Below are 13,743 nucleotides of genomic sequence, written 5' to 3'. Positions count from 1 at the left end.
TTTCTTTGACATAGTACCTCTCCAAGGTGAGAAGCACCCCAGGCCTCTCAAAACAGGTCCAAAAGAAAGAGTAACATTATTAATTTATTGCAAATTTTACCCAACAATCCAAATCCATACCAGGTGGTAAAGTTAAGAAAAACAAAAAAAAAAAATTTAAAAAGGGATAATAAAAATATGAAACAACCAATGGCTTGAAATGCTTCATACAACATCAAAGCACAGGGATATGAATGCAGATCGTTGCTGATGTTGGTGCTGTGTAACCGTGGGTCCCATGTGTGCCTGAGCAATCCAGTAGTTACCTAGCTATTGCGTGGCTGTGGAGAACTGTCTCACTTGACTTGAAGAGTGGAACAAAGGGAGAGTCATATTTAGATTGAAAGATTATTTTGAAAGGAAGTCAAAACACTAAAACAAATTAAGGAGAGAGTGAAAAACATGGGATGAACCCTAGATTGAAGAATAGCTGTTATGAGGTTGAAAGACGTGTGAGTAATCTCAATTTTTTCTGCTACCCAGTCAAAATTTATATAATTTTGACCTCCTTTCTTACTATTTCAGGGATATGACTAACATCCTTCTGAAGGTACTTTTACTTTTAGTCTGCCTTTCCAAACTCATTTCACTAACTGTGTCTTCCTACCTTGTCCACACTTAACTATCCTGATCCCATCAAAAACCGTAACTCAGGAAGAATTTTTTTAAAAAAATGCTTACATTTCAGTTTTACTCGACTCTGTTGCAATCAACAGCAACATCCCCAGAACATAGGCCAGGCACTGACTGTACACTTCTCAAGAGACCGTTAATTCCTCAAGCCCAGTTTAATGAGCCAAACAGTTTACCTGGGGAACAAATAGTCTCAGTGCTTCCCTTCCTCCATCCTCTACTGTGTTTTCTTATTGCCTGTCAGATACACTCTAAGTGCAGCCGTCTGCTCTCCTGTGCACGAGCGCCTAGCAGATTGCACAGACTCCCAGGGTGCTATTTCACAAATGAGAGCACAAAACCAAACTACACAGCATACTACTCTGAAACACCACACAACTTGCTGAAAAACTATTCAGTACTCTTTCAGCATCAGAGAAAGTCCCTGATATACCTAGTAGCACATTGAAAGTTTAAGATCCTGACACTCAGTTTAAGTCACCCCAGGAAAGCACACCTTGCTGGAGGTCCTGGCATGTTGGAATAAGGCTCACTGAAGTTCCCTGTGATTAAAATTTGCCTGGACAAGGGGTAACCTATGTGTCCCTCAGAAGGTAGTGGGTGGCTCAGTCACTGCTTTCGGACTGCCCATTAGGAATGCCAGCTTTAAACAGGGACCAGCAAATGATGGATGAAAGGGTCAGCTTGCTGGGACCACTTTTCCTAGGCAGGAAGCCCACTCCTCCACCTGCTTCTTCACAGATGCTTTAAAATTTATCTTTAAATGGAAGTTACTTGGGGCAATACACATTAACAACTTACCCCAGTAATGAGCTCCTACCAGGCATGTATTATATGTCTCGAGAGCCAATTAACAAATGGAAGTTTGTGTCGTGTTGATCAGACTGGGAAATAGAGGCACACTGCAGATGCTTGCATCAGCACCAGCCATCTAGACTGCAATCAGCTGTGAGAAACGGGCACCACTACAGCATGCCTGACTTCATATCTTTCAAAAGACTAATTTCATCTTACATTAACTGCTTCTTAGAAACCCCCTTTCCTGTTGAACCATCACAAAGGAGGCTTGGATGACTCTTTCAGTTGCAGCCAGATACAGTGATATGAATAGTTCAATGCAATAAGCCCCATCCTCTAAACCTGCAATGGAGGCAACAACATCTGCACAGAATACTTTTACTCTGAAAGGACAAACTAGGTCCTATCACATTTCAGATAAGAGAGAAAGGACTTTAGAGTATAGATCATCTAGATTTCAAGCTGACTGGTCCTGAGACAAGAGCCCAGAAAGTAACCAGGTTTGAGAAAAAGATAAGAAATTACTAGTACCGATGCTGTTGTTACGTAGAATAAATCCAAAGTTCAGGAAAAGAATTGTTCACCCTGCACACCACGTGGGAATATGTTTGCATGCAGACTAAGGATCTTTTAGCACATAGCTCAAAACTAGGGGTTACGCAAAGGTTTTTGTCAAAAGAATTATATTAATGTTTTAACCAGCAATCCGATCCCAAAATCTTAAACATCTTCAATGGCTCAATAAGCTAAAATACTCTTCATATGGTTTATACAGACTATGGTTTGCCATGGGGGAGTAATTCGAATGCCACTTCCCTGATTTACTTCCAGTCTGTACTGGTATAAATTCTCCCCACAGGTAAGGTCAAGACTTCAAGGATCACTGCATTTGATCTTGTCAAGCTATTTGGATTTAGGCTAAAATGAAGGGGATGAAAAAGGACGCGCAAAAAGACACTGGTTGCTATGCAAACATTTCAAAGCATTTTCTTTGTAACATTTGGAAGAGAATGGAAGAAACAAGGAATTGCTATTCTGAAAGTGGGTATTTACGGACCAGCCCTGAAAACAAAAAGCAGAGGACTATGGAGCACTGAGTGAGCAGCTAAATGAATCAAACAATCATTCAAAACAAGGACAGATGAATCTCAGAGCAGACTTGTCATTCTCTGGAGTTCTGAAAAGAGCAAAGAGTATATATTTAAAAACATGAAACAACACAGAAATAAAATTTGAACCCAAATAAGAGGGTTGTGCGTTCCTAATTGGGTTGGAATCCCACCATATCATTTTTGAAAAAAGCATTGATTTAACAGCATACATAAACAGGGTAGTTTCATAAACATTATACTAGGAGAGTCTTAATGATGTGCCTTAGAGAAGCAAAAGCAGAATACCCACTGCTAACCAGAATTGCTTCCTCATAGAAATAATGACCTGCTCCAGACACAACCAGAGTTAATTACAGACACCGCCACCCCAGTAGCAATAAGTGGGGACAGTTATCCACAGCACCACATACGCCGTTGATTCAGTGTTACCTATCTACATGTCGGCTAACAGTTTGCTTAAATGCAGCAACAGCCGCCCCCTGGTCCAGCAGAGGCCCTCTTTTGTAAACTGTGTTACTGAATGCATACCCATCGGACGGAGGGTAGTCGGGAACACTGGGAGGCTGGAAGACAAAAAAAGAGACAAAGCCACGAAGTGGATTAGTGTCATCAGCAGCACCGCCTAGTTCACTTAATCCAGCACCCCTAGGGTCCCTGTCAGCATTCACACATCCTCAGGTGCTCACGGTTCTGCTATGAAAAGTTAATAACGTCTGCATTTCAAATACATAAGCGGGGAGATCAAAAGGATGAGAATAAAAGAATTTCTATCCTAAGTCATCCCGCTGCATTAATATTGCAATGGATATTCTTTAGAAAAGCAGTTCTCTGGGGCAAGGTCCATGTCATCTCTCAGATGACATCTCTACAGCAACATAATTTATAAACAATGGCTGAATGGCTTTAGAATAAACTGCACTGAGAAACTGCTTTGAGCTTTTATTCTAGATGTACCCTTAGTGCCAGAAACCTCTGGCTAGCTAACACTAAGTCTGTATATGAAGCAAAACCTTCCAAGTAAAATTATCACTGTATTGCAGGATCACAATATAGAATAACTCATTTATGTCACCCTCTCACTGAACATGACTATAGTCAAAGAAGAAATGTGAAAAGAAATGTGATAGTATAATTAAGGATTTTAATACAGAAAATAATCACTATTTATCATAAGCACACATATAAGAATATTCAAAGCTTTAAGAAATTCTTTTTAAACAGGAGTCCTTTAAAAAAAACCAAAACTAAACACCTTGAATTCAGCAATGATACTCTGCTTCTAAGTAAGAATTATTTTGGCCACCATTCCCAAAACAAAAACAAGCTAAGCAGTTCATTTCTGGAGATTACAATATTGAAATTGTTCCTTCTAGATCTCTTCCTTATAACACCATCCAGTTGCACAAGTTGGAACAGCTAAGATTAATCAGAAATTGCCAAATTTCTAAGCCTGGTTAATTGTTTTCTTTTGGTGTTGGGTTTGTTGCCCTCCCCCCCCCCCCCCCCCCCCCCCAATCTGTGTGGCTACAGAAAAGCCACTCACCTATTTCTCCCTCAAAGTATTTGACCTCACACCCAGAGACACTTGCCTACAGGGCTGAGGGTTTATGAAAAGAAATTAAAACCACAGAAAACCACATAGAATATTCTTTAAAAGCTATATAATTAAGATCTCTCTGAAAAAAACAAAATGTATCTCAAGTGTCACGTAGCTTATACCTCACATCAAAAGACACCCAGGAAGCAGGAAATCATTTTACTTCACACACAAACTATTTGCATTGCCATAGCCTCACTGGACTCTCTATCACCAGTTCCCTGACGTTTCACTGCCATTTGAAGCCCTCATTGCTGAACTGACTCCACTTTCAAAGCCCTCTCTTAAGATTGGAAAGATGGAAAGAAGAAAAAGGTTCTCATGAGAGGGAGCCTCCAACACCCTTTGCCAGACACCAGAGCAGTCCCTGCGCAGCCAGGAGGGCAGCCGGGGCAGCTGCATGCACCCTCTCTCCCCTCCCAGCACGGCACCGCCCCTGATATGTAACCCCTGTCCTCAGGAGAGCAGTGTCAGATTGAGACATGAGGCCAGAAACAAACAGTTAAAATCTCATTTTTCCAGCACCCTTTGTTAAACAAGCTGTTATGGCAGGCTGATGAGAGAATAATTGCTCTGGTATCACCCACTCCAGGGTGGTCCTTTTGCTGCAGCAAAGAGCATTTTGCACTCGCCCAGCTTTTTCCAGCTGAGCACCTACAGCATTTCACAGCTATTAAGCAGCTCAGTGCTCTTCCCCCCAGGGATGTGCTGAGGAGGCACTGGTGCAGGAAGCCGCGGTGCTGAGGTTAAAAATGACTTGCCCAAGACCACAGGAATCAGCAACAGTCATGAAACCAAGGCCTACGTCCCAAGTGCCAGGCACATAAACGCCTTCAGTGAACTGAGATTTATTTTACTTTTTTTGGTCCTTTGATGATTAAGATGTTTTTGATGATTAAGATGCTAAGCTGGCATAAACAGCTACCCATCCAACCAACACTACTGACACCAAAAAGAATGAAATAAACTCCCTGAAACACAAGCAACCAAAATCCCTCAATGTATCCCTCCCACCCCCAAAAATTGTTTATATATATATAAAAATAACAAATTAAATTCTTACAATCATCAGAACAGAAAAAATAACGTTCTTTTTTCAATACTATTTTGCTTTTGTTTATTGGTATTTTTTGTTTGTTTGATTGGGTTTTTTAATTTAGAAAGAGCACAATGTAAAAACAAAAAGAACCAAACCTGCATGGAAACAGAGAGCAGCAATGAAACACAAACAAATTTTGATGAGACTTTTTTGGAACCTGACTAGGGAAGGGGGTGACAGCAATGGAAACAGCCACATTTCACATTATTGTGTCCTTTAACTTTACCAAATACTTTATTGCTCAAAACAAATCACTGGCAATAAGTTAGGTTTTGGTACATTTATTCTTATATATATCTTGTTAGGCATAAAGCCAATCAGTGTTTTAAGTAATCAAATATGTACCATGTTATCCTCCTTTGCTTGGCAGACTTTTTACCCAATTTGCTTGCTCTATAGATGGACAGACACTTTTTTTTTTTTTTTTTGACTAATGGAGATTTTAATGAAAACAAAGTTTTATTGTGACAAGTTTCGATGGGCAGTTTTGATAAACTTTTGTTGGGGAAGCTTTGTCGTCTCCAATAAGAGAACTGCTCTGCAAAGAACACCATCTCACACCAGCCAATAATCCTTCCCTTGAATCTTCTACTATATGGGCATTTTTTTCACTAACAGATAAAAATTTAAATATTTTATATATTATAAAATTAAGATAAAATCCAGTATCATCACACTAAGATATACTCCAAATATAGTACTGGTGTAGGTTGCTTGAGGAAGATAGGAAAGACTATAACTGAACCCAGAAAATTCTTCGGTGCACTTCCATATTACAGCTGCTAACAGGGGATCTTGGACAGCTAACCCTTAATTGAAATTAAAGCTTGCATAGAAAAATAAATTAAAATTTTAAATTAAAGCTTATGTGCTCCCAACAACAGAAAGCTTCCAAAAGTAAAATTTTCATATGTTTAAGAAGGCAATAGCTTTTATTCTGAATTAAAAAGCAATAAAATCCACCTTCATTCTTAAAGTTTTCACAGAAACCAAAGTACATTTTCCGGCCAGCTCTATTGAGAAAGAGTAGGGGGTAGAACCTTTATAGTAAGCCCCTTTCTTTCTCAGCAAAGTTAGTTAGAAAAGGCACTCTGGTTTCTCTGAAGGCTTTTTTAGATGGTGGTGCATGTTTACATTCTCTAAACAGAATAACCTATTTTTTTGCCAAATTAATCACATTTCTTGGGAGAAAAGGAAGGGAAAATGTTTCTGTGCAATAATTCTTCTAATTGGCAGCTGTTTCTCAGAATTAGGTCTAAATTACCTGACATGGCATTACTCTGACAGCACCTCCAAATACTTTCTTGCAATACAGTGAAAGTATCAAGAAATTAATGAAAGGAATATTAAATTCCACATTTGTGAATAAGCAGCTTAAATCCAAAATTCCCTAAAAAGTGGTGTTTTTTTCTTTTTGTCTGTGTGCCTGTGAATGGATGCATGTTTGGGCACACTTTGGTTCAAATTCCACCTGAAGTATGTACAATCAAAATCAGTGGGATCTGAAAGCACAGGTCAAGAATCAAACTGAACTGTAGGGGCTTGGACTGTCCTCCCAGCTGAGGGGGGAAAGTGCCCCAAGTTCAAGGAGAGCAGTAGGCAAAAATATACATTTTTCCTAACCACGTTTTTGGTGGCTGAATAGGTATTCAGTTTCATATAACTCTAATATAAGTACAATGAGCTTGCACTGCGGTAGCAGACATCAGAGCACTGTCCAACAATGTCACAGAATATTTTCTTTATGAAGGAAGGAGTTGGTGTAGCCTTCGGCTAATTTATAAAACACTGTCGCAGGTAACCTACCTCAGTTGACAGTCTTTTCATTTCTTGCTTCCGCTGTTGCTCTGCAACATTTGCCACAGACTCGGCCAAATGATTGAGTTCTTGCTCCTTTGGAGCTCCCATGAAGTTCAGCAAAGGAGGCTCCCAACCATTTCGGAAACGGGGGACGTAAGGTGGAATAAAATGGTCTTTGGGCCAATCCGCTCTGTATGAAAAGTAAATAGAGACCTGTATCAAAGGCCATACAAATATTGCTTTAATAGGTTTCCTAAAAATTGAAATGCTTTAGAATTTTTATTAGTATAGAGGAGAGGCTGGGATTACAATACAGGCAGAATTTGTGCTAGAACACAGAAAATCGGCAGAAAACATTTATTGACCACACTATGCTCCCTGCTGTGCCCTGCAGAAACTGCTCCTGCTGTAAGGACTTGTCAGTGGTAAACCACAACGAATTTCTGTCTTGTAGCAAAGGATGCGTAATAGAAGAATCAATCAGAAACAAATCTAGGATTTGTTTTAACTATTAGATGGAGGAAAATACTGCAATGCTCTGTTTGTGTTAAAGCACCAGACAAAGACGTCAAAGAAACAACTTGCTTTATAAGAAAGTCTGAAAGCAGGTATGAAGCATGGAAGTGTAGGGGGCCTAGCTACACCTAAAAGAAAAAGATAACAGCTTTTACTGACAAAAAAACCCAACTCTATATGCTCCAGGATACAAGAATTATCATTACATTTGCTGGTTTATAGTTCAGATGGATCTTTTTAAAATACTGTATTACTTTTCAGAGCTCCATTAGCATTCCCCATTGTAATACAAAATACCTAAATAAACACTTTCATGCTCTGCCTTTATACATAACACACTGTCCCACATTATAAATTACCGTATCTTCACAGTGGAAGCAGAAACGGGAATGCACATTACAATCTTCTAGCAGTGTTGTTGACGCTGCTCAAAGTTAAGGGACAAATGCTGCCAGCAACACAAGCTGCAGGAGCAGTCAGCAATTACTAGCCCATTAGCAGGCCTGAGCTAGGTCAGTAACCCTTGATTTTCATCATTTACCTCTCCTGCTACACCAGACCACAGTGTACCTCTGGATACTGAGATCAATCAGACTATCATGTCTAATCTGGACAGGTCAACCAACTATATTCCAAGTGCTTCATTCTTCACTGCCCAACATGAACTACTCTTTCCATTAAACATTTTTTCAGGATGGACTAAACGGATGATGATAATAGTTCCTAAGACAAGGAGCCCATTGTTTTACCCATTGATCCATTTTGCCTGCATAGGACTCCAATGCTATGAGGCAATTTGCACTGCCTGTCCCACCACAAGCTGCTATGAAGCCAGCAGCTCTTGAAGCGGGTAAAGGCAAGTGGACGGTGCTTTGCCGGGGTAAGCTCTCTGCAATCACAAGGAGCTGCAATTCTTGTTTCCAGCTCATTTTCTAGTAGCAGGCTGAACGATAGGCCTAAAGGACAGCTTTGGACATTCCTGGTCATGCAGCAGAGTGAGCTCAAGGAAGGGACAGACCTGTACATCACTCTCCCTAATCTGAGGATGCTTGTCACCCCATGCTCCAGGGCTTTCCATGCAGCCTTCCTTACCAGCAAAACAATCAAATACTTTTTAATCAATCAAAGAAATCCATGTGGTAGACATTTATGTTCCAATTTGAAATCTAAGAGCAAGGACGGATAAACACATGATGCATTTCCAACCCAGGTGATTGGATACTTAATCATCAAATGTACTTTTCTACCACATTTTCCAGAGTTAAAAAGCACTTTGGCAAGTTAAGGTTTTTCTTTTGCATGTTCTATTTACCTAAGTAAATTCAAACCATATACTTACCTCAAAAACAACAAATGCATAAAATAATTAATGTTTAGCTAAGCCTAACCATAATAGTGAATCCATTAAGTGCAATGTGTAGGGTATGCACATGTAATATGGTTCAGCTAACAAACATTGTTTAAAAATTGTAAGCATTTTCTTTTTAGCATTATGATGCTTTCAAGGAAGTAAAGACATTGTAAATTTTTAGCTTTTGAAATTATTGGAAATTGAAAATAGAAATCTGTATCCTGTTCTTCAATATTTTATCACTTTTAATTGCAGCTTCTTCACATTTATTTTTAATTAAGTCCAGATAGCTGGGTTGGAAAAATATTGGTGAAAAACAACTGGAAACATGCACATGAGAGTTCAGAAAAAACAATGGCAAGAGGTTATGTCAAGAGGTTCTTGATACCACGGACAAAACAAAAATTTCTGCCTGCATTTTCTCCCTCCTTCAGGCCCCCAAACCCAAACCACTCCCAAATCCCACTGAGGCTGAAGGGTTCCTTTCCAGTTCTGAAGAGTCCAAAGCCTAAAAAATTAATATTGAGTTTACTAGGAGGTGGATAACCTCGTGATCATCACACCAATAAACTTGAGTTTAGAGATCATCTCTAAAATATGAAAAGGTTTTTTCTCACCTGGCTTTGGTCCATGTGTCACCCAATGACATCCATAACTGCCCTTCCTCACTGGTGACAGTGTATTGCAGGAAGTCAATAGTATCTTTTGTTAAGAGGGGGCTGAGTACTGTACCAGCAAGCTCTGGACCTCCTGTTGTCTGTACCACCTAAATCCAAGCGTTAAAATAATACAAAGAGCATACACATTGTCAGTAAGGAAGTTACTGTGAGTGCAAGTTACCTACAGCGCTGCTAGGAAACATTTATTACTCAAAATGCACACACACACACCCCTTTCAACCCTCTGAGAAGCTAACAATGTGTCTTAATGTCGTACAGATTAACTAAATCATTTATTGCAGAAGAACTGCTGTTCTGGTCACCAACCATTTTATATTTAGGCCCTCTTTGGCAATGTTATTTTTGCTCTACTGATCAAAACCACACAGACTTCCATTAAACAGACATATGGCTAAGCTTTCAACTCCTCCTGCACTATGTAAATTTTATATTTTTTTGTTAGTTAAAAATTACAATGGCAAACTGTAACATAGAAAGGTAAAGGCGATTTAAATAAATATATTTAATAGATGGGAATATACGTATATCTCTAAAGAGAATCTCATCCTGAGATACGCATACTTCTCCTTAGTTATTGTCCAGGGACACAACATTTCCATCTTGTTAACCGTGAAAAGGTTACCGAGCATACAAATAAAAGAGTTCTGAAGGAAAACACTGAGAAAATTATAAAACCTTACCAGACGTAGCGGGGTAAAGAGAAAATGAACCAGTTCAGCTGCACTAGGATTCTGGATATGGAACTTTAATTTGGCCTGAAGGAATGGGAAAACAATACATTTTAAGAAACGGTTAACTTTTATGACTATAAAAACTTCGCATAAGAATGGCCATCCCTGGTCAGGCCACAGGTCCACCTAAGCCCACTGTTTTGTCTGCATCATCTGCTAAGTGCAAGCACTCATTCATCCAATTGCTTTTGAATCCATATATATCTTAAGCACCTATTGTGCAAAACAAGAAATTCCACAACTGAATTATATTTGTAAAGAAGCATCTCCTTTGGAAATTTGCCACCTCTTAGTTTCATTAGTATTCTGTAGTTCTTTTCCAAATGAAAGCTGAGCAATCCTTTCTACTCGCTTTTTCCAGTGATGCTCATAACCATTTACAGATTTATTACATTCTTCCTCTGTTTGGTCTTTTCCAAGCTCAAGTAATTCCTTTGAGCATTTTTGTGCTCACTGTACCTTCTTCAGTTTTGCTACACTGGGAACAAAATAAGGCCAGGGAACATAACAGCATATCGATACTCTTTCTTTGTTAATTTATTTTTCTTTTCTTTTCCTAGAGGTTCTTAACATTTGTTTCGTTCACCACCATTGAACAGGAATGGTGTTCTCACAGGAATCTGCATTACATCAACATTTTGCTCTGAATTGTGTTATGTATGAGATTTTTCCCCACCTGTCCATGCTCTATCAATATTGGATTTCATCTGTCACTCTATCTGCTATCATGAGATATTTCTACATTTGCAGACTCTACGCTCCCCATTTGCCTGAACACCTGTAAACATGTTGGACAGCAAAGACCTCTGCAGAGGCACGTGTTGGACATTGCTGCTGAATTTATTGCACCTTGAGAGCCAATATTTTAGTCCTATTATTTGTTTTCTATTTCACCAAACAAGAAATTAAGAAGCTACATTCAACCTCACAGTAGCTCAGTTTCTTTAAGAACTTCATGGTGTGCAACCTTGCTGGATGTGGTTTGGAAAACCAAAGAAACACAAACAAAGAACTGATGGATTTGTAGATATTATTTTGTTTTGCAAGATGCATGCTTGCTTCTTTCTCAATTTAATATACCTGCCTACAAACTACATCCCATGTGCGGGTACGTCGGGATACCTGGTTGTCGTAGTCCCTCAGATCTTTGGGATGACTTTAAAGATTATCAGCATTACCTTAACCATTTCTCTTCCTCTGGAAGAAAGGCAGTTTCAGAGAGGTTACGCACTGAATAGATGGATGAATGGTGCCCGTTCAAACAAGGCTGTATTCATCTGCCTGTAACTTGCTATTTTGATTTGCTGTTCTTTAACCCATTACCAGTTCTTCAATTTGAAACAGATAATTTCTTTAACCCCCAATAAAAAATGGTTTTCATGAATGTATTGTCCACTATCAAGCTTTTCCAAGTAAATATACACATAAAGAAAGATCATATACTTTCTGATACAGCTTCTTGGAGGATTTCTTTTATTTACTGATCACCCACTGGCCCTGCAGGCTCCCAAAATATGAGGCATGCCAGAATGTGTTTTAAAAAGTTCTAGTAGTTTTTATTGCATCTTGCCATCTGTTGCTCAAACTGCTTTTGGCTAGCCTCATTCTACTTTTACATCCAGCCTTCCAGAGTGTGCCTCGAAATGAAGAAAGGAGGAGGATGTGTTTTTACTTCTAATAACTTTCTGTGCTTTGTTCTTCAGTCACAGCAACTTTCTCTGGGTCTTTCTAAAGTTTTTTTTGACAGATGGTAGGCATTTCCTAGGAGCTTCCAGCATAGTGTTTTAAAATATTCTACTGGCAAAGATTTTATTATTCTAGCTACAACTTTTGTTTTTAAACTAGATTCTTCATTTTATACAGTTCTCCATGTCTGACAAAGCACCAGGAAGTGAAATGTCAGGCTTTTATGGCTCCTGCAATGATGCCGAAGTAAAGCACTGTTACAGCACAGCTTTTCAAGAGCTGCTGAGCACCGCAACAAGAACAGCTTCTTCTCCAGCACAGAAGATAAAGATTCAAAGATGCAGATGCTATTCTTGGGTGAAAATCTAATTTTAATGCAGAACACAATAAGAAGTAAGAATAAAAAAAAAAAAAACAACAAAACAAACAACAACATTAGAAGCACTATTACTAAGAAGGATCAGCACGTTCTCAGGCATCCATCCCCGCAGAACCAGCAGTCCTTTAAGGTCAGAATTACAGCATTCAATATAGGGTTTTAAAAAAAGAATACATATTCTTAACATTTCTAAATATCTCCTACAGCCCTGCAATTAATTCCCAAGAGGAAGAAAAAGCTGATTTGACTCAATGAATTAAAGAATAATTTTTCCCATTGGCATAGCTTCCCCAGCAATTGGAAGGGACAGTCAGTACATGAAAGTAAATGCTTTGAAGGTGTCCCACTTGCTGCCTTCCTTTAATAGCACTTGCAGAAGAGGAGATGCCAGGAGAAGGCTCTTGAATTAGCATCTCTACTTGTTGAGAATTTGTCGGATGGAGCATTCTGAGGCCAGAAAGGTCCTATGTAATAATAGCAACAAGCACAGAGAGTCTGATGGGCATAGCTGAATAAAAATAAATTAATGCCACAGCTGGTGATGCTGGCAAGCATGCAACAGAACCGTGATCCCAACAGACGTTCCTAGAAATTCTTTTATGATTTTAACTCAAAGTTCCCAAGTAAAAGACTTAAAAGAACCAGGAAAAGAAGAAACAAAACAATGCTGGAAAAGAAATATGCTCATCCAGTCACTGTGTAAAGCGCTTGAGGAGTAACATCCCAAAGCTGGTTCAAAGGCTAACCTACACCAGAGGTGACCAGCTCTGCTCTTGTCTCAGTTCAACCTTGGACAGAGAAGGAAAAGGTGATTGTCCAAGATCAGTGAAGTATCATCTGTGCTATATTTCTGTGTGTCAGCCAAGGACCAAACAAGATTACGTTTCCAGATATATCAGCATTCTTTAGGAGGATACTTGTGGGTTTGCTCCTTCTGAAAGAGCAGTGGAGACCAAGACAAAGCAGACCCAGGCTCACAATTCCCTGGATGGAATGACCACCTCTGCACAGCCAGCAGCAATAGGGCATTTAAGACCCACAAGGCTTCTCTATATGAACAAGGCACCAGGAAAGTTAGACAGAATGCAGAAGATTTGATCAATACATTCCTAAACACAAAATAACCTTCTGCAGCTCCTTCAGGGGAGTCAACAATAAAGCATTCACACCCTCTGGAATAGCATAAACATCCAAGAAAACTCAACCCAAAAATAACTACAAAGCATATCTGTCGTGTTACTGATTCTTCCTTCTCCTCTTCATCTTTCCCCACAATTTTAGTTCTTCATTTCATATTAGTGAAATAAGACGTAAGAAAACCA

General features: G+C 39.2%; 1 protein-coding gene across 9 annotated transcripts in view; it reads right to left on the bottom strand.

Annotated features, from left to right (window-relative positions):
• EPS8 (EGFR pathway substrate 8, signaling adaptor) overlaps positions 1-13,743 on the bottom strand; it is a 149,406-nt gene that overhangs the window by 22,020 nt on the left and 113,643 nt on the right. For 8 of the 9 annotated variants that reach the window (XM_075115080.1, XM_075115071.1, XM_075115054.1 and 5 more), the window contains 4 exons: positions 10,306-10,380; positions 9,563-9,711; positions 7,085-7,268; positions 3,012-3,145 (listed from right to left, as the gene is read on the bottom strand). In XM_075115080.1, coding sequence (XP_074971181.1) covers positions 3,012-3,145; positions 7,085-7,268; positions 9,563-9,711; positions 10,306-10,380 — 542 coding nt within the window. The remainder of the gene's footprint in view (positions 1-3,011; positions 3,146-7,084; positions 7,269-9,562; positions 9,712-10,305; positions 10,381-13,743) is intronic. The other variant, XM_075115089.1, reaches the window with a different exon arrangement.

The sequence above is a fragment of the Phalacrocorax aristotelis genome, chromosome 1 (assembly GCF_949628215.1).
Source record: "Phalacrocorax aristotelis chromosome 1, bGulAri2.1, whole genome shotgun sequence".
Taxonomy (NCBI): domain Eukaryota; kingdom Metazoa; phylum Chordata; class Aves; order Suliformes; family Phalacrocoracidae; genus Phalacrocorax; species Phalacrocorax aristotelis.
This window is presented reverse-complemented; position numbering and strand designations above follow the sequence as displayed.